Here is a 13,953-nt window from a genome sequence, read left to right as displayed (position 1 = left end):
TAGTTTAAACCCATTACTGCGTGTCCTTTCCTCTGCAGCCAACAGGAACAGCATCCTGCCCTCCTCCAAGTGACAACCTTTCAAATACTTAGAGGGCTATCATGTCCCCTCTCAACCTCCTTTTCTCCAGGCTGAACATTCCCAAGTCCCTCAACCTATCTTCATAGGGCTTGGTCCCTTGGCCCCAGATCATCCTCGTCGCTCTCCTCTGTACCCTTTCAATTTTATCTACGTCCTTCTTGAAGTGAGGCCTCCAGAACTGCGCACAGTACTCCAGGTGTAGTCTGACCAGTGCCGTATACAATGGGACTATGACCATGTGATTTTGATGTGATGCCTCTGATGATACAGCCCAAAATGGCATTTGCCTTTTTTACCGCAGCATCACACTGCCTGCTCATGTTTAGCTTACAATCCACAAGTACCCCAAGGTCTCGTTCTCACACAGTGTTACCTAGAAGCGTATCCCCCATCCAGTAGGCATGCTTTTCATTTTTCTGACCCAGATGCAGAACTTTACATTTATCAGTATTAAATTGCGTCTTGTTCTCATTTGCCCATTTTTCCATTGTGTTCAGATCTCGTTGAACTCTGTCTCTATCTTCTGGAGTATTTGCCAGTCCTCCCAATTTGGTGTCATCTGCAAACCTGATGAGTAGTCCTACCCCCTCATCTAGATCATTAATAAATATGTTAAAAAGTACTGGGCCGAGCACCGAGCCCTGAGGTACCCCGCTACTCACCTCTCTCCAGTCTGATGAAACACCATTGACAACAACTCTTTGAGTGTGGTTCTCTAACCAATTCCCTATCCACTTAACTATCTGAAAATCCAGATTGCAGTCCTTCAACTTATCCATCAGAACATCATGGGGAACCTTATCAAAAGCTTTACTAAAATCCAAGTAAACCACATCAACCTTATTTTCACGATCCAGCAAACCTGTTACTTGGTCAAAAAAGGAAACCAGGTTCGTCTGACAGGACCTGCTGGAGACAAATCCATGCTGACTTCCTTGGATCACCAAATTGTCCTCCAGATGTTTGTAGATCGCTCCCTTTAATATCTGCTCCATTATCTTCCCCACAACAGAGGTCAGACTCACTGGTCTGTAGTTTCCCGGGTCATGTTTCCTCCCTTTTTTGAAGATTGGAATAACGTTTGTTCTCTTCCAGTCCTCCGGAACATCTCCAGTTCTTAAAGAGGTCCCAAAGATGATGGATAAGGGTTCTGCAAGTTCTCCGGAAAGTTCTTTGAGCACTCTCGAGTGGATTTCATCCGGCCCAGGGGAAGTGAACTCATCCAGTGCAGCTAAATGCCTCTCGACAACCTCTCTGTCCATGTCAACCTGCCACCCAGACACTATCCCTTGGCTACTGCCATCTCTAGATGTGCCTAAACCCTTTGACCTGTGGGAAAAAGAGATGTAAAATAGGTGCTGAGCCATTCTACTTTCAGAAAGCATGTGTTCCCCAAAACCCAATTTTATTGGGGGATTTATGGAGTTTTATTGTGATTGTATTAGTTTTATATTGTAAACCGCCATGAGAGAGCAACAGACATGAGTCGCAGTATGTAAATCAAAGTATAAATAAATAAACTGCTGCTTTCCTACCTGCCCCTATAGGCTTCTGCTTAAAAGTCCAATCTGTAAAGACGTTTCTCACTTCTGAAAGGCACATGACATCACCCAGGCTATAGGGACTCTAACTTCTCATAAGATGATGTAGAACAGCTAGATTTGAGTTTAGTGGCACAGTAGACCCATGAGGTTTTCAGGGCATAAAGCTCCCTTTCCCAGACTTGTCTCTCGGAAGCTTGTCCCATGAAAACCTTTTTGGTTTCTAAGGTGATCCTGGCCTCGAATCTAGCTGGTCTCCTGTCGACCAACAGGGTTACCTTCTGAAATGACAAGAGGCTGTCGACCTGAATAGCACTGATGGCCCTCCACTGCTAACCTTGGCACCCAAGCATACCCAAGTCTTTTTTAAAATCTATTTATTTATCATTGAATTTGTATCCCACAACTCCCAGACAAGCTGGCTCTTGGCAGCTCACAATATAATAAAATAATAAACCCCATAAAATACAATATATAAAAACACAGTGTAACACATAAACCAAATACAAGATAGATGGAGGTCACAATAATCCACAATTGGCCCATTTCCTTCCATTCCTCTATCCCCGGCTCTGCCCACCCGATGTAAACCTCAGGTGATGGTAGGCCCCCAGGGGAAGGACCCATTCTTTTCACCCGCTGGTATACAGCTGGTATACAGCCCAGCCTCAACCAAAAGTCTGCCAGAAGAGCTCTGTCCTGCAGGCCCTGTGGAACCCAGAGAGGGCCCTCAGCTCTTCTGGGAACTCATTATACCAGGTTGGGGATGATATATCTAATAAGATGAGAATGCCCCGGTATCACCAAAGCTTGCTAAAATAGAAAACTATCCACAGTAGTTTATGATCTGAAAAAGGAGACATGCAAATACTGGAGGGAGTGTGGAGGAAGGAACCAGGTAGCACTGCAGTTGGGTTGACCTTTTGCCTCCTGACCCAAGTTCTGTCTCCCAAGCACTCCAAAACGAGCTGTTCAGGAGGTGGGGAGCGGAATTGCTGGTCAAGTCACTAGGCAAATGTTGTCCAAATAATATTTCACTATAGAACACTGAGTCTGAAGGGGAGGGGACGACAGGTAGCAGACCAAGATACTTGAGTCCAGTCTCTCCGAGATCATTGCCAGGTTATGCCAGGTTATAGGGGGAGTATTTGATCATAGAAGATGCAGGGCATTCCACAATAGTCCTGCTTCCTGGGCAAAGTTATCATGCAGCTAGCAAAAATTCTCACCCTTTCAGCCTCTGTACTGCGACTTTATTAAAAAAGAAAATAAAAGCAACGCAAGAGAAGAGTGCGCTTTCTTGGCAAGCTATTCCTCCCCTGAGTGCCGATGGAGGATTTGGTGCCTTCACACTAGCAGCTACTCATGGACCTTGCCCCACATGTTCATCTAATCCTCTCTTGTATGCTTGTAGATACTACCATGTCCTACAGCAGTGAATTCCATGGGTTGATTACCCTTTGGATGAAGGACTTCCTTTTCTCTGTTCTAAGCTTACTGCTTATTAATATCGAGGGCTCATGAATTCTTGTCTTATGAAGAAGAGAGAAAAGTCCTTCTTTCTCTACCTTCTCAGGCATAATTTAGTAAATCTTTATCATGCCACCCCTCAGTCATCATTTCTCCAAGCCAAGGGTGGTGGCTCTCCATATGTCCATGGACTACAATTCCCACAAACTCCTGCCAGCACATAGGAATCATAGTCCACGGACATCTGGAGAGCCCCAGTCTGGCCTCCACTGCTCCAAGCTAAAGAGCCACAACCTCTTTAACCATGCTTCATATTGAAGGTGTTCCTCCCACTGAACTAGTTCCGTAGATCTTTTCTGCACCTCTTCCAATGTTATTTCTTTTCTGAGATGCTGTGACCAGAACTATGCAAAGTATCCTAAAAGATTCATCCAGGGGCACTCACGATACAGGAAGTTCCCTTCCCGGTAATCCCCGGGAATAACTTCTGTCTTCAGATCTCTAGCTCCGGCAGCCAGTCCAGAGGATTAAATTCTAGTAAAGCCGGCAAGTTCCAAGCTAGCTGGCAGCTCTAGGACTATTCTGCTCCGATGACCCTTCACGTACCCTCCGCCATCTCAACATGAAGAAGGGACATGGCGGCATTCCCCGTAATGTATCAATTCTCCCATCAAGCATCACTGCTCAGACAGATATATTGAAGACTGCTTATTATATTTGTTTAGCCTGTTGTCCTCCACCGCTTTCAGAAAAATGCCTGTCATTTTCAAAAACACAAAACATAAAACATTTTCTGAAATTCACAAAGGATCGGCTGTCACCATTTAAACACATCCGGCAGGATTGGCTCTTGATAGACTGCTGGGCAGAAGAGGAAACAGAAATGCAAAGGTGCCGTGATAGGGCAGGGTCACAGGTTATGTGTCTGCTAGAACAAAGGGTTCTTTTTTTTTCTTCTCCTCCCAAAACATGCTTGTCTGAGGAAAGTATATGCACAACAGGGAAATGGAGCAATTCACATAAAATCAAATTTTGTTGTGACAAAGTGGAAAAATCCTATTGCCTTTCCTTGTATGACAGTTGTAGTATCAATAGGCCATTGGCTCAAAGGTACTGGGGAACGTTAGTCAAAAACTGATACTGGAGGACTCAACCACTGGAAGAAGTAACTGAAAACGGAAATTGTCTACAAACCGTTATGGTTGTTTCTTCTTGTATATAAAAGAAATTGTATTGGAATTTAATATATACGTTATCACAAGTATATTGCCGTGGAAAGGTTCCGTGTTTTTCTGTTGATTTTCCATTGTGAACCTTCCTTTTTTCATGTTGTAATTTTAGCATAAGCCTGTCGGCAGAAGAGTCACCACTGAGACACAACTCCTTCTACGGTGCAGTCCTACAGCAGAGTTACATTCTTCGAAACATGCAACTCTTAGAAGGAAGGGCAGCTAGGATGTATATGCGTGTGTTTCCTCCATGCTTGATTCTCAACCTAGGCAATTCTACGAATTGCAACTCATTGCTGGGTTGTGAAGCAACACTATTTAACCTTTCGTGGGAGAGAAGACAGAAGCTTCCTAAGGAGAGGACATTAAGTTCTCTAAATAAGGTGAAAATGAACACGAAATCCTCTTGCAGGGCAGGTTACTAAGGGGGTCTCGTGGCTGTAACTGTTATCTGAGGACAGCATATTCCAATAAAATGACAGGCTACTGCTTAGAGATGACTTCTTGGAATATTCAACCCTGGTCAGATCAGCAGTCCGTTAACTGGCATGGCCCATACTAAATTTAATCCACTTGCTTACACCAAATAATAACAAGTAGTAATAGTTCCTTTTTTTTTAAAACCCGAACACGTATGGCATCCTGCTACATTTGACAAAGTTCACATTCATAATGTCAGTTTTCTAGAAATCAAACTGGAGCAAATTTGAGACAGCTTCAAAAACCCACTGTTAAAGCTACAGTGGAAACAATTCATACTTGGAATTTTTGAAGACTCATTTTTGGTGTTCGGACAAGAAGAACAGTTAAGTATCACTTAAAATTTTACCACAAGCTTCTGTCCAGGAGTTCGGAAGTGTGCATAGTTTTTTCCACCACTTTTATCATCTCATCAGCCCACTAGTGAGGCTGAGACAAAATGTCCTGGTCACAGTAATCCAGTTTATGTAACAGCACAGATGTAATCTGCTTGGGCAAGGCTGGTCTACTGGTCAGATCTCAGAAGCTAAGCAGGGTCAGTCTTGGTGAGTGTTTGGATGGGAGGCAGCTCCTACGCAGAGGCAGGCAACGTCAAGCCAGCTCTGTTTGATGCTTGCTTTGAAAACCCTGTGGGGTCCCTATAAGTCAGTTGCAACTTGATGACAATTTATGCATGCAGGGATTTGAACTGGGGGCCTCCAAAGTCTTAATCCTGTTCTGGAATTACTCCATCCCCCAAGCAGGTTGCTTGCTTTTCCTTTGCTTATGTGCTGATCGTGGTTCCAATATATTTTTCTTATCAACCTCAGAGCTGCCCTTATACCAGTGTGCAACAGTTGTTGGAATCTTCATGAAGGACAGATGTAAATGGCAGTCTACAATGATACAACATCCTGTTACTTTTTTGGTTACATAAGACATGTGTGTACATTGTACAAGTGGCAACATATACAAGTGTGGAAATTCCCATACAATAGCACTGCAAATCTAATATGCAGATGAGGACATAGCGTTGACCCTAAAATACAGTAACAGTATAGGAAGCTTCCAACAGATGCACTGGTTACCAGTTGAGTATCAGACTTAAGGTTTTGGTAATCACCTTCAAGGCCACATGCAGTCTAAGCCCTGAGTATCGGAGGCCCCCAGAGAACACTACACTCTACAAGTTCCAACAAGCTGGTGATTCCTGGCCTTGACCAGAACCAAGGCTTTTTCTGTCCTGGCCCCCGCCTGGTGGAAGGAGCTCCCAGAAGAGATCAGGGCCCTGCCAGAGCTAAAACAGTTAGGCAGGGCCTGCAAAAGGGAGCTCTTCCAGCAAGCTTTCCATCCACCAACTAGAGCCCCCAAAGGCTCTTCCCACCACCAATGGCACCCAGCAGAGGCATGGGGCGACTCCCAATTTGGCAATGCCCGCAGAATGAGTTAAATCGCAGTTGTGCAGTTAACAGTTGCACAGTTATACAGTTTATAATAGTCTTCTGTTAGAAATGCTATGTTCATATAAGTTAGAAATATTAGAAATGTTGCATGTTTATAATCATGATATTTTCTCTGTATCCTTACTACGCGTCTTCCTTGTAAACCGCCATGAGCTGTGAGGGCAATCTGTCCGTGTAATAAACAAGCAAACCAATCTTCATTTTCTTCCCTTCTTCAAAGGATAATCCAGACATGCCACTTTTCTGTCCAACCACACCTGATGCAAAACCCAACTTACCACTCTGAAGTAGAGATGTCCAAGCCTCTCTTGAAAGATACATCCTGGCCTAGGTCTGCTTACCCATTCAGTCTCCAAATGAGATGGACAAGTGAACTCATTTATATACACACCATACAACTCATCTTGAACTTTCAGCATTATGAGACTTATTTGGACCACCTGGGACAGTTCCTCCTAGATCTTTACCAGCGGCTGCTAATATTCTGCTGTTACTATAAAAGCGGCAGTGTCAGTTTGGAGGACAGACTTCAGGACTGCAACAAGACTACTTTATTTTGTGTTTTGTGTTTACTGAAATGTCCTTCATGTTGGTGGAAATGCTGTCAAGTAAACAGGTCCTGCTAGACCAACCTAGTTTCCTTCGTTGACTGAGTGACGGGCTTACGAGATCGTGGAAATTCAGCTGATGCTATTTGCCTGGATTTCAGTAAGGCTTTTGACAAGGTTCCCGTGATGTTCTGAGGGTTAAATTGAGGACCGCAGACTGGATTTTCAGGTAGTTCGGTGCGTAGGGAACTGGTTAGAGAACCGCACCTAAACAGTGGTTGTCAATGATGTTTCATCAGATTGGAGGGAGATAAAAAGGGGTGCCACAGGGCTCAGCCCTGGGTCCGGTACTTTCCAACATTTTTATTAATGATCTGGATCTGGATGAAGGGGTGGAGGGGCTCATTGTTAAATTTGCAGATGACATCAAATTGAGAGGATGTCAAATCCTGGAAGACAAGAGTTCAATGAAATCTGAACCCATTGGAAAAGTGGGCAAATGAGAACAAGATGCAAGTCAATAAGGAGAAGTGCAGAGTTCTACATCTAGGTCACAAAAATGAGAAGCATGCATGCTGGATGGGAGGTACACTCCTGGGTAGAAGTGCGTGTGTGTGTGTGACCAAGATTTTGGGGTACTGTGCATTGGTCAGAATGCACCTGGGATAGTGTGTACAGTTCTGGAGGCCTCACTTAGAAATGGACATGGAGTGATGAGGATGATCCGGGGCCTGTGGGCCAAGCTCTATGAAGAAAGGCTGAGACTTGGGAACATCCCGCCTGGAGGAGATTGAGAGGACATTTCCCCTCTTTTATTTGAAAGGAAGGTGGCAGAGGACAGGACCTGCAGAATGGGTTTAACCTATGTGTAGAACCGTACTGGCTAGATATTGGGGGGAGAGTCAGAATAGTTCAGCAGTGGAATTGGCTGTGTAAGAAGGTGGAGAGCTCCCCCTCACTGGAAGTCTTCAAACAGTGGCCAGACAGCTACTTATCATGGATGCTTTAGGCTGATCCTGCATTGAGCAGACAGCCTGGATGGCCCCTTCCAAATCTGAGATTCACAGCCAATTTATGGCTGCCTGTAGAGTTTTCCAGGCAGGAGATGTTTAGAATTGGTTTGCCATTGCCTGCCTCTGCATCATGGCCATGGACTTCCTTGGTGGTTTCCCATCCAAACCACAACCAGGGTTGATCCTCCTTAGCTTCTGAGATCCAATGAGAATGGACTAGCCTGGGCAATTCAGACCAGGGCGGTACATTTTTAATTGTATGCAATCTCCAAGTGATGAGTGTGCTCCAAGAAATGTTCTAATGATGCAGAGCAGTAATGTTAGACGAGAAACTGGGGAATGTCTTACAGCAGGGTTCCCTAATGTAGTGCCCATGGTACTATGCTGCCCACCAATACATCCCTTGGTGTCTGACATACTTTTCTGAAAGTGGTAGAGCCACGGTAAGGCGCAGTGTGGCTGCCCACATTCAAATTAAAAGAGTTTTCCACTGGTTGATAATTTCACCTTCAAGCCTTCCTTCCTTCCTTCCAGAAGATGTAAGGATGGAGGGTATTCTATTTGCTCCAGAGTAACAATTTCAGATATGGATCTGCCTCCTACAGAAGCCATTTTGGTGTTGCGCGAATCACTTCTCTTAAAATTCTCAGTGTGCCCCCAGGCTCAAAAAGATTGGGGACCTCTAGCTTAGATCATGCTCTTAATGCAAACAAATCCCTTAATAGAGCATGCTCCCAAAGCAATGCAAGGCGGTCCCTTAACAGATGTACCAACATACAAGCATTCTGTGAAGACAGAGGCAGGAGTCTTATGAATGAGTTCTGTGTGCATTAGGCAGTCCCTGCCATGGAGCAGGGTTCCTCTTCCACTAAAGCCTCTGTTTGCTCAAGGGCACACTGGAAACCACTGAATTGAGGTCAGGGGAAGAAGACCCTCTGGTGTGCATGGAACGCCAGGAAGTATGCAAACAGTTAAGAAGTGCAAGAGGTAAGCAACGATGGTGCCTATTACTGTAGCACTCTTCCTTTGGTGTCACTGGAATACTTCTGCAACACCAACAGAACCCATCCGAGACTCAAGTAAAACTGGATTTCATATCCAATGCTGAAATCCGACCTCTGGAAGTGAAGCCAAATGCTCAAGAGATTACTGGGGGAGAAAAACAGGCAGGTTGTGAGAATGGAACTAGGTGCTGGCAATGGCTATTATGGAGCCTTTATAAAGAGCGACTTCCTGAAATTTGAGAAACATGGGCCAACACTTCAGGTTTCATTATTGCGTGTTTATTTTACATTTCTATAGAACAGACTTAATTTAATCGGACATCTCTAAACAGTGCATGCTTTTCCATTTTAAATGTTGAAGGAGAGAGGGGGGCAGTTTTCTTTCTCAGATGGCATTTTATTTTGGGTCTGGTTTGTTGCATTGATCATATACCTTTATTTTGTGATCACCGCTACATTTAGCAAAACAGTAGATTACAGATATATATATAGGTCAAACAATCCGTAAACTGTAGGAAGTGCAAGATTATAAAATCGAAATTAATTTTCCTCTGGAAGATTAGTGTGCCTACATAGCAAGGGCTAACAGAAAACCTTACTCTATTGCTTTTCTTAATGACAGATGTAGCCCTTTTATTTCGTGTACTGAAAAGCACCGGCTGTGGCAGAACTAGGTCACTGTGATCCTACCAAAAGCTTTGGTATTCATCAATGAATGCTATTTTGCCATCCAGAAACAAGCCATAGTGAAGAACCTTCAATCATAACCTGTATAGTTCCCAAACAGTTAAGGCCTTTCATTGATTTTTGTCAAAAGCTAGATCACTCAATCCCAGGAAAACCAAGCAAATGCAAAGATGCCCACTTCGACTGCATGTCTCCAGATAAAACAGGAAAAAAATACAAGGAAAGAAAAAGACACTTCTTCTACTGATCACTGCTTCCATATTAGACTGTAGACATAACGAAAGGAGAGTTTATATACTCGTATAAGATCTAAAATCCTAAACATGCCATTTTATACTTTGGGTTCTGGCTGCTGTTTTTCTTGAGTTTAGCTAATGGTGTGCTGTGCCACTGAGGGATGGTCCTCTTGAAGCCACAACCTAAGCATCAGGCAGTGAACACCAGGACACACCATTGGCCAGTGGAACTCACGTGAGACCATGCCGCTGTTTCTGAAGGGCTGCTGATAACCATCACCTCACTGGCCTGCCTTTTTCACCACTCCAGGCATCTTACTATAATCCACAGCAACTGCTTTTCCAGGTCCCATCTGCTGCACATGCATGTGGGCATGTCCACTGTTGCAGGGAAGGACATGGGCTAGGACTGGTGCAGCTACAGCATGAATGCAAGCAAAGAGGCACTGGGCAGGGGAGTTCTGAGGCCACAGGTCCCAATTTGGCCGCAAGTGGATGAACTGATCAGAACGGGCAGCGCCTCAATACCAAATAAGAAGGCCACAAGAACCATCTTGTTGGGTGGACTCCTGCAGCCCATCCCGATCGAAAAGAGAGATGGGGGGGGGGAGAGTGAGTCAGAGAGCAAGGAAGGAACTATTCTTGATGGTGTCTGAAGTGCCATGGGACCTTCATCTCTGGAGAACTGCAATGGCATCAGCACTGTAGACATCAGCATCATCACAGCACGCCCAGGAATCCTTCCCAGCTGAGGTCCTGATTGCCATATGCTGCTGACTCACAGCCCTATCAAATTTGCTGGAAATCATAACCAAAAACCTTTTGTGGTTTCCAGCATCCTTGGATGCTGCAGAGAGCATGTGCTGCATCCTCAAGCCCAGTTGGGAGCATGCACCACTATTCCCCTCTATTGACAGTGAGGAGCACATGAGAGGCTTCAAGCAACACTGTGGCGAGACCTGTGCCAAGCCCCAGATCAGTCTGGGCTCTAGAATGACCAGGTGCTGATTTGAAATGCACTGGTGGAGGCAAGGCTACAGGTACCTGCTCTACAAACTCCCCCTCTCATGTTGTTTGCCCCACGCCTGGGAAGATAAGCTATCCAGACGATTTCTTCTCCGCCTGTGAAACAAGGCCCAGACAAACGGTTCTGGATCACCCACAGGACAGAGGCTGACAGCCAGCAGAGATGGGGCAAGGTCAGGAATAATTCACTATTATCTCATCACCACACTCAATGGAAGCAAAAGGAGCTTTCAGAGGGAAACACACTGCTCAGTTTACCTAGCCCTTGAGCAATTCATCCGGACCTTCACAACCATTAATCAAGGTCCTTTTAGGCACAAAATGATCCTGCTGCAATATTATTCCTGCCAAAAGAGATGTAGGGATACATAAGCATTCTCAAATAAAGGGGCCTCATTCACAACAAGCAAATATAGGCTGGTTGGAAATTCCATGGAAAATTCTAGCTCTCTGAGGTAAATAATTATAATACGCCCCTAGCCCATCCGTAAACTCTGAAATTTTCCCAAAGAGCTTTTAGTTTCTTACTCTAACCTCTTTAGCCTCTCCCTGCCCCCCACTCTTTTAGTGATGTATTGTATTGGGAGAGGGGGGGGGCTTCTAGTTTTGTGCATTATTACTGTACGCCTGCTATTACCATGACTGATGGGCTAATTATTTCCCTCCACAAATTCTCTGATTTCATGACATTCAGGGTCTCCATACTGCTACTAGGAACCGTGTCAAAAAAAAGTTCTATTACAGTCATTCTGTGTTTGTCGTTCTCCAGATTAAGTGTATCCCCCTAAACCAGCAAGTGGATAGACAGGAGAATTTTTTCTTCTGCTTTGTGATCAAGCTAGCATAGTATGTTGGGACCAGGGTACATTCACACGAACAGAAACCTACAGGATATGTGCCTTCTTGACCCCATATATAACAGAGAAGCACATAAGCAGGGGTTCTGGTAATTGCTACTCAGACTGTGGTAATAAGTCATAAAATAGTAGAGAAAAATGAGAGATTAAAAAAACCATTTTTTTCTACTGCCCTGTCAAGAGGCATGCAAAATAGTTCTGAGGTTAATGTTAAAAGATAAAAAAGCCAATTAGAATGTTCACTCTTAAGTACAGGGCTAGATGAAACACCTGATTTTGTAGACGGCCCCATTAAAATCAAGTGAAAGTTTGATGAAGCTGATTACAAAACCTGTTCTGCAGCCATTCTCTAGAGCAGGGGTAGTCAACCTGTGGTCCTCCAGATGTTCAGGGACTACAATTCCCGTGAGCCCCTGCCAGCATCTGGAGGACCACAGGTTGACTACCCCTGCTCTAGACCCAAACAGATCACTGCGCTTTGCCATGAAATATTCCTATGAAGCACTTTAGGTCTTTGATTATTCTCAAACCTAGGCAATATAGCATTTTTAAAGCAATCACAGGTAAAACAACTGTAGAAACATTTTTTAGCTGTACATACAGAGATTTAAAAAAAAACCTTTGGGATTTAAATCTTATGAATTCATTATACTCTAAAATGTAAACAAAGCCATATGGAAGCAGTCAACTTGAATCCTTAATTTGCTACAACAGGGTAAATTTAAAAAGTATGCCATCAGTTTCTCATATCAACATTACTTGGCTAACAACCCAGGGATATAGTGCCCAAACAATTGTACATTTTTTTAAATTACATGAGTGTAAGACCCCCGTGCATCTTTTAAGGCATTGTTAGAGATGGATATGTGATTCAGAAGGTCTTAAATCAGTTCTAGAATTCTTTTCTTCAGGCTTTTACTTCAGAACCCTTTGCGGGATTACCAGTCATCTGTTTATGGCTTCATTGTTCGCAAGAACTATGTACTTTATCTCTTTGTATACAATTTATTATCACGTACCCAGGTGTCAGCTTGAATGGGTCTGATGTTGCTTAGTAACACCTCTTCATAGTTCCCGTAATCACAGAACTTAACAACGGCGGTCATCCCAGAGGAATGAAGAGCTTCAATTTTTGCCCGATAAAACTGGAAGAAACAATACCTTTTAGGGGTTTGTGCCTCGTAACTGCAGGCAAACAACACCACGCTACTGACACAGAATGCATGCACTGTGAAACAGAATTAGGATTCCTCACACTCCAGGAGGAAATAAACAGATCATGTTAGGGAGCCAACATGTACTCTTCTAAAATATCTTATATCCAATTTACAAAAGAAGTTTTTATCAACAGAATCATCAGCAATCATTTTTAATGACATGAGCCTAAGGTAAAGGTAAAGGTATCCCCTGTGCAAGCACCGAGTCATGTCTGACCCTTGGGGTGACGCCCTCTGGCGTTTTCATGGCAGACTCAATACGGTGTGGTTTGCCAGTGCCGTCCCCAGTCATTACTGTTGAACCCCCAGCAAGCTGGGTCCTCATTTTACCGATCTCGGAAGGATGAAAGGCTGAGTCAACCTTGAGCCAACCTAATAGTGCTGTTCTGACCAAACAGGAATCTCAGGGCTCTCTCAGCCTCCCCTCCCTCACAGGGTGTCTGTTGTGGGGGGAGGAAAGGGAAGGCGACTGTAAGGCGCTTGGAGACTCCTTCAGGTAGAGAAAAGCGGCCTATAAGAACCAGCTCTTCTTCTTCTTCAGTATTATCAGGGCTCTCTCAGCCTCCCCTCCCTCACAGGGTCTCTGTTGTGGGGAGAGGAATGGGAAGGCGAATGTAGGCCGCTTTGAGACTCCTTCGGGTAGAGAAAAGCAGCATATAAGAACCATCTTCTTCTTTTACTGTATTTCAGATGAAAATGGATTCAAGAGATTTGATCATGTTCTCTCAAGCATCTCACATTTCCTTCACTACTGAAATACACAGTTGTGGTTTTTTAGGTCAATATAATATTGATTCAGTTTCTAGGAGGAAAGGCCATTGCATCCAGGCCCTTGACGGTGTCCCTGGATTGGCGAGGGTCGGCCGCTGCCCGGCCAGGCAGTAGCCTGCCGCTGGGGCCACCGCACCTCCCCTAAAGGACCTCGGATGTGGGCCGTCCACGGTGCGAGCCTCGTGCAGCTGGCCGACTGCCTCCAGCTACCTGGCCAGCTCCACTCCGCCCGGCCACTGCCGAAAGCCACCCAGCCATTACGCGGCCAGGCAGGCAGACAGCCGGGGGGCAACTGGCTGGGCATGATGGTGGGCAGGTAGTTCTCGGCGGTGGGGTGGCAGTGCAGATGCA

The 13,953-nt window shown here is 44.7% G+C and overlaps 1 protein-coding gene across 3 annotated transcripts in view; it reads right to left on the bottom strand.

Moving 5' to 3' along the window:
* The window catches only part of TDRD3 (tudor domain containing 3), a 139,347-nt gene that overhangs the window by 18,230 nt on the left and 107,164 nt on the right, over positions 1–13,953 (bottom strand). For 2 of the 3 annotated variants that reach the window (XM_077344125.1, XM_077344126.1), the window contains exon 12: positions 12,634–12,759. In XM_077344125.1, coding sequence (XP_077200240.1) covers positions 12,634–12,759 — 126 coding nt within the window. Of the gene's footprint in view, positions 1–1,371; positions 1,411–12,633; positions 12,760–13,953 lie in introns of those variants that run through there. The other variant, XM_077344127.1, reaches the window with a different exon arrangement.

This window comes from Paroedura picta, chromosome 6 (genome assembly GCF_049243985.1).
Source record: "Paroedura picta isolate Pp20150507F chromosome 6, Ppicta_v3.0, whole genome shotgun sequence".
In the NCBI taxonomy this organism is placed as follows: Eukaryota; Metazoa; Chordata; class Lepidosauria; order Squamata; family Gekkonidae; genus Paroedura; species Paroedura picta.
Note: the sequence above shows the minus strand (reverse complement) of the source record. Positions and strands in the feature narration are given on the sequence as shown.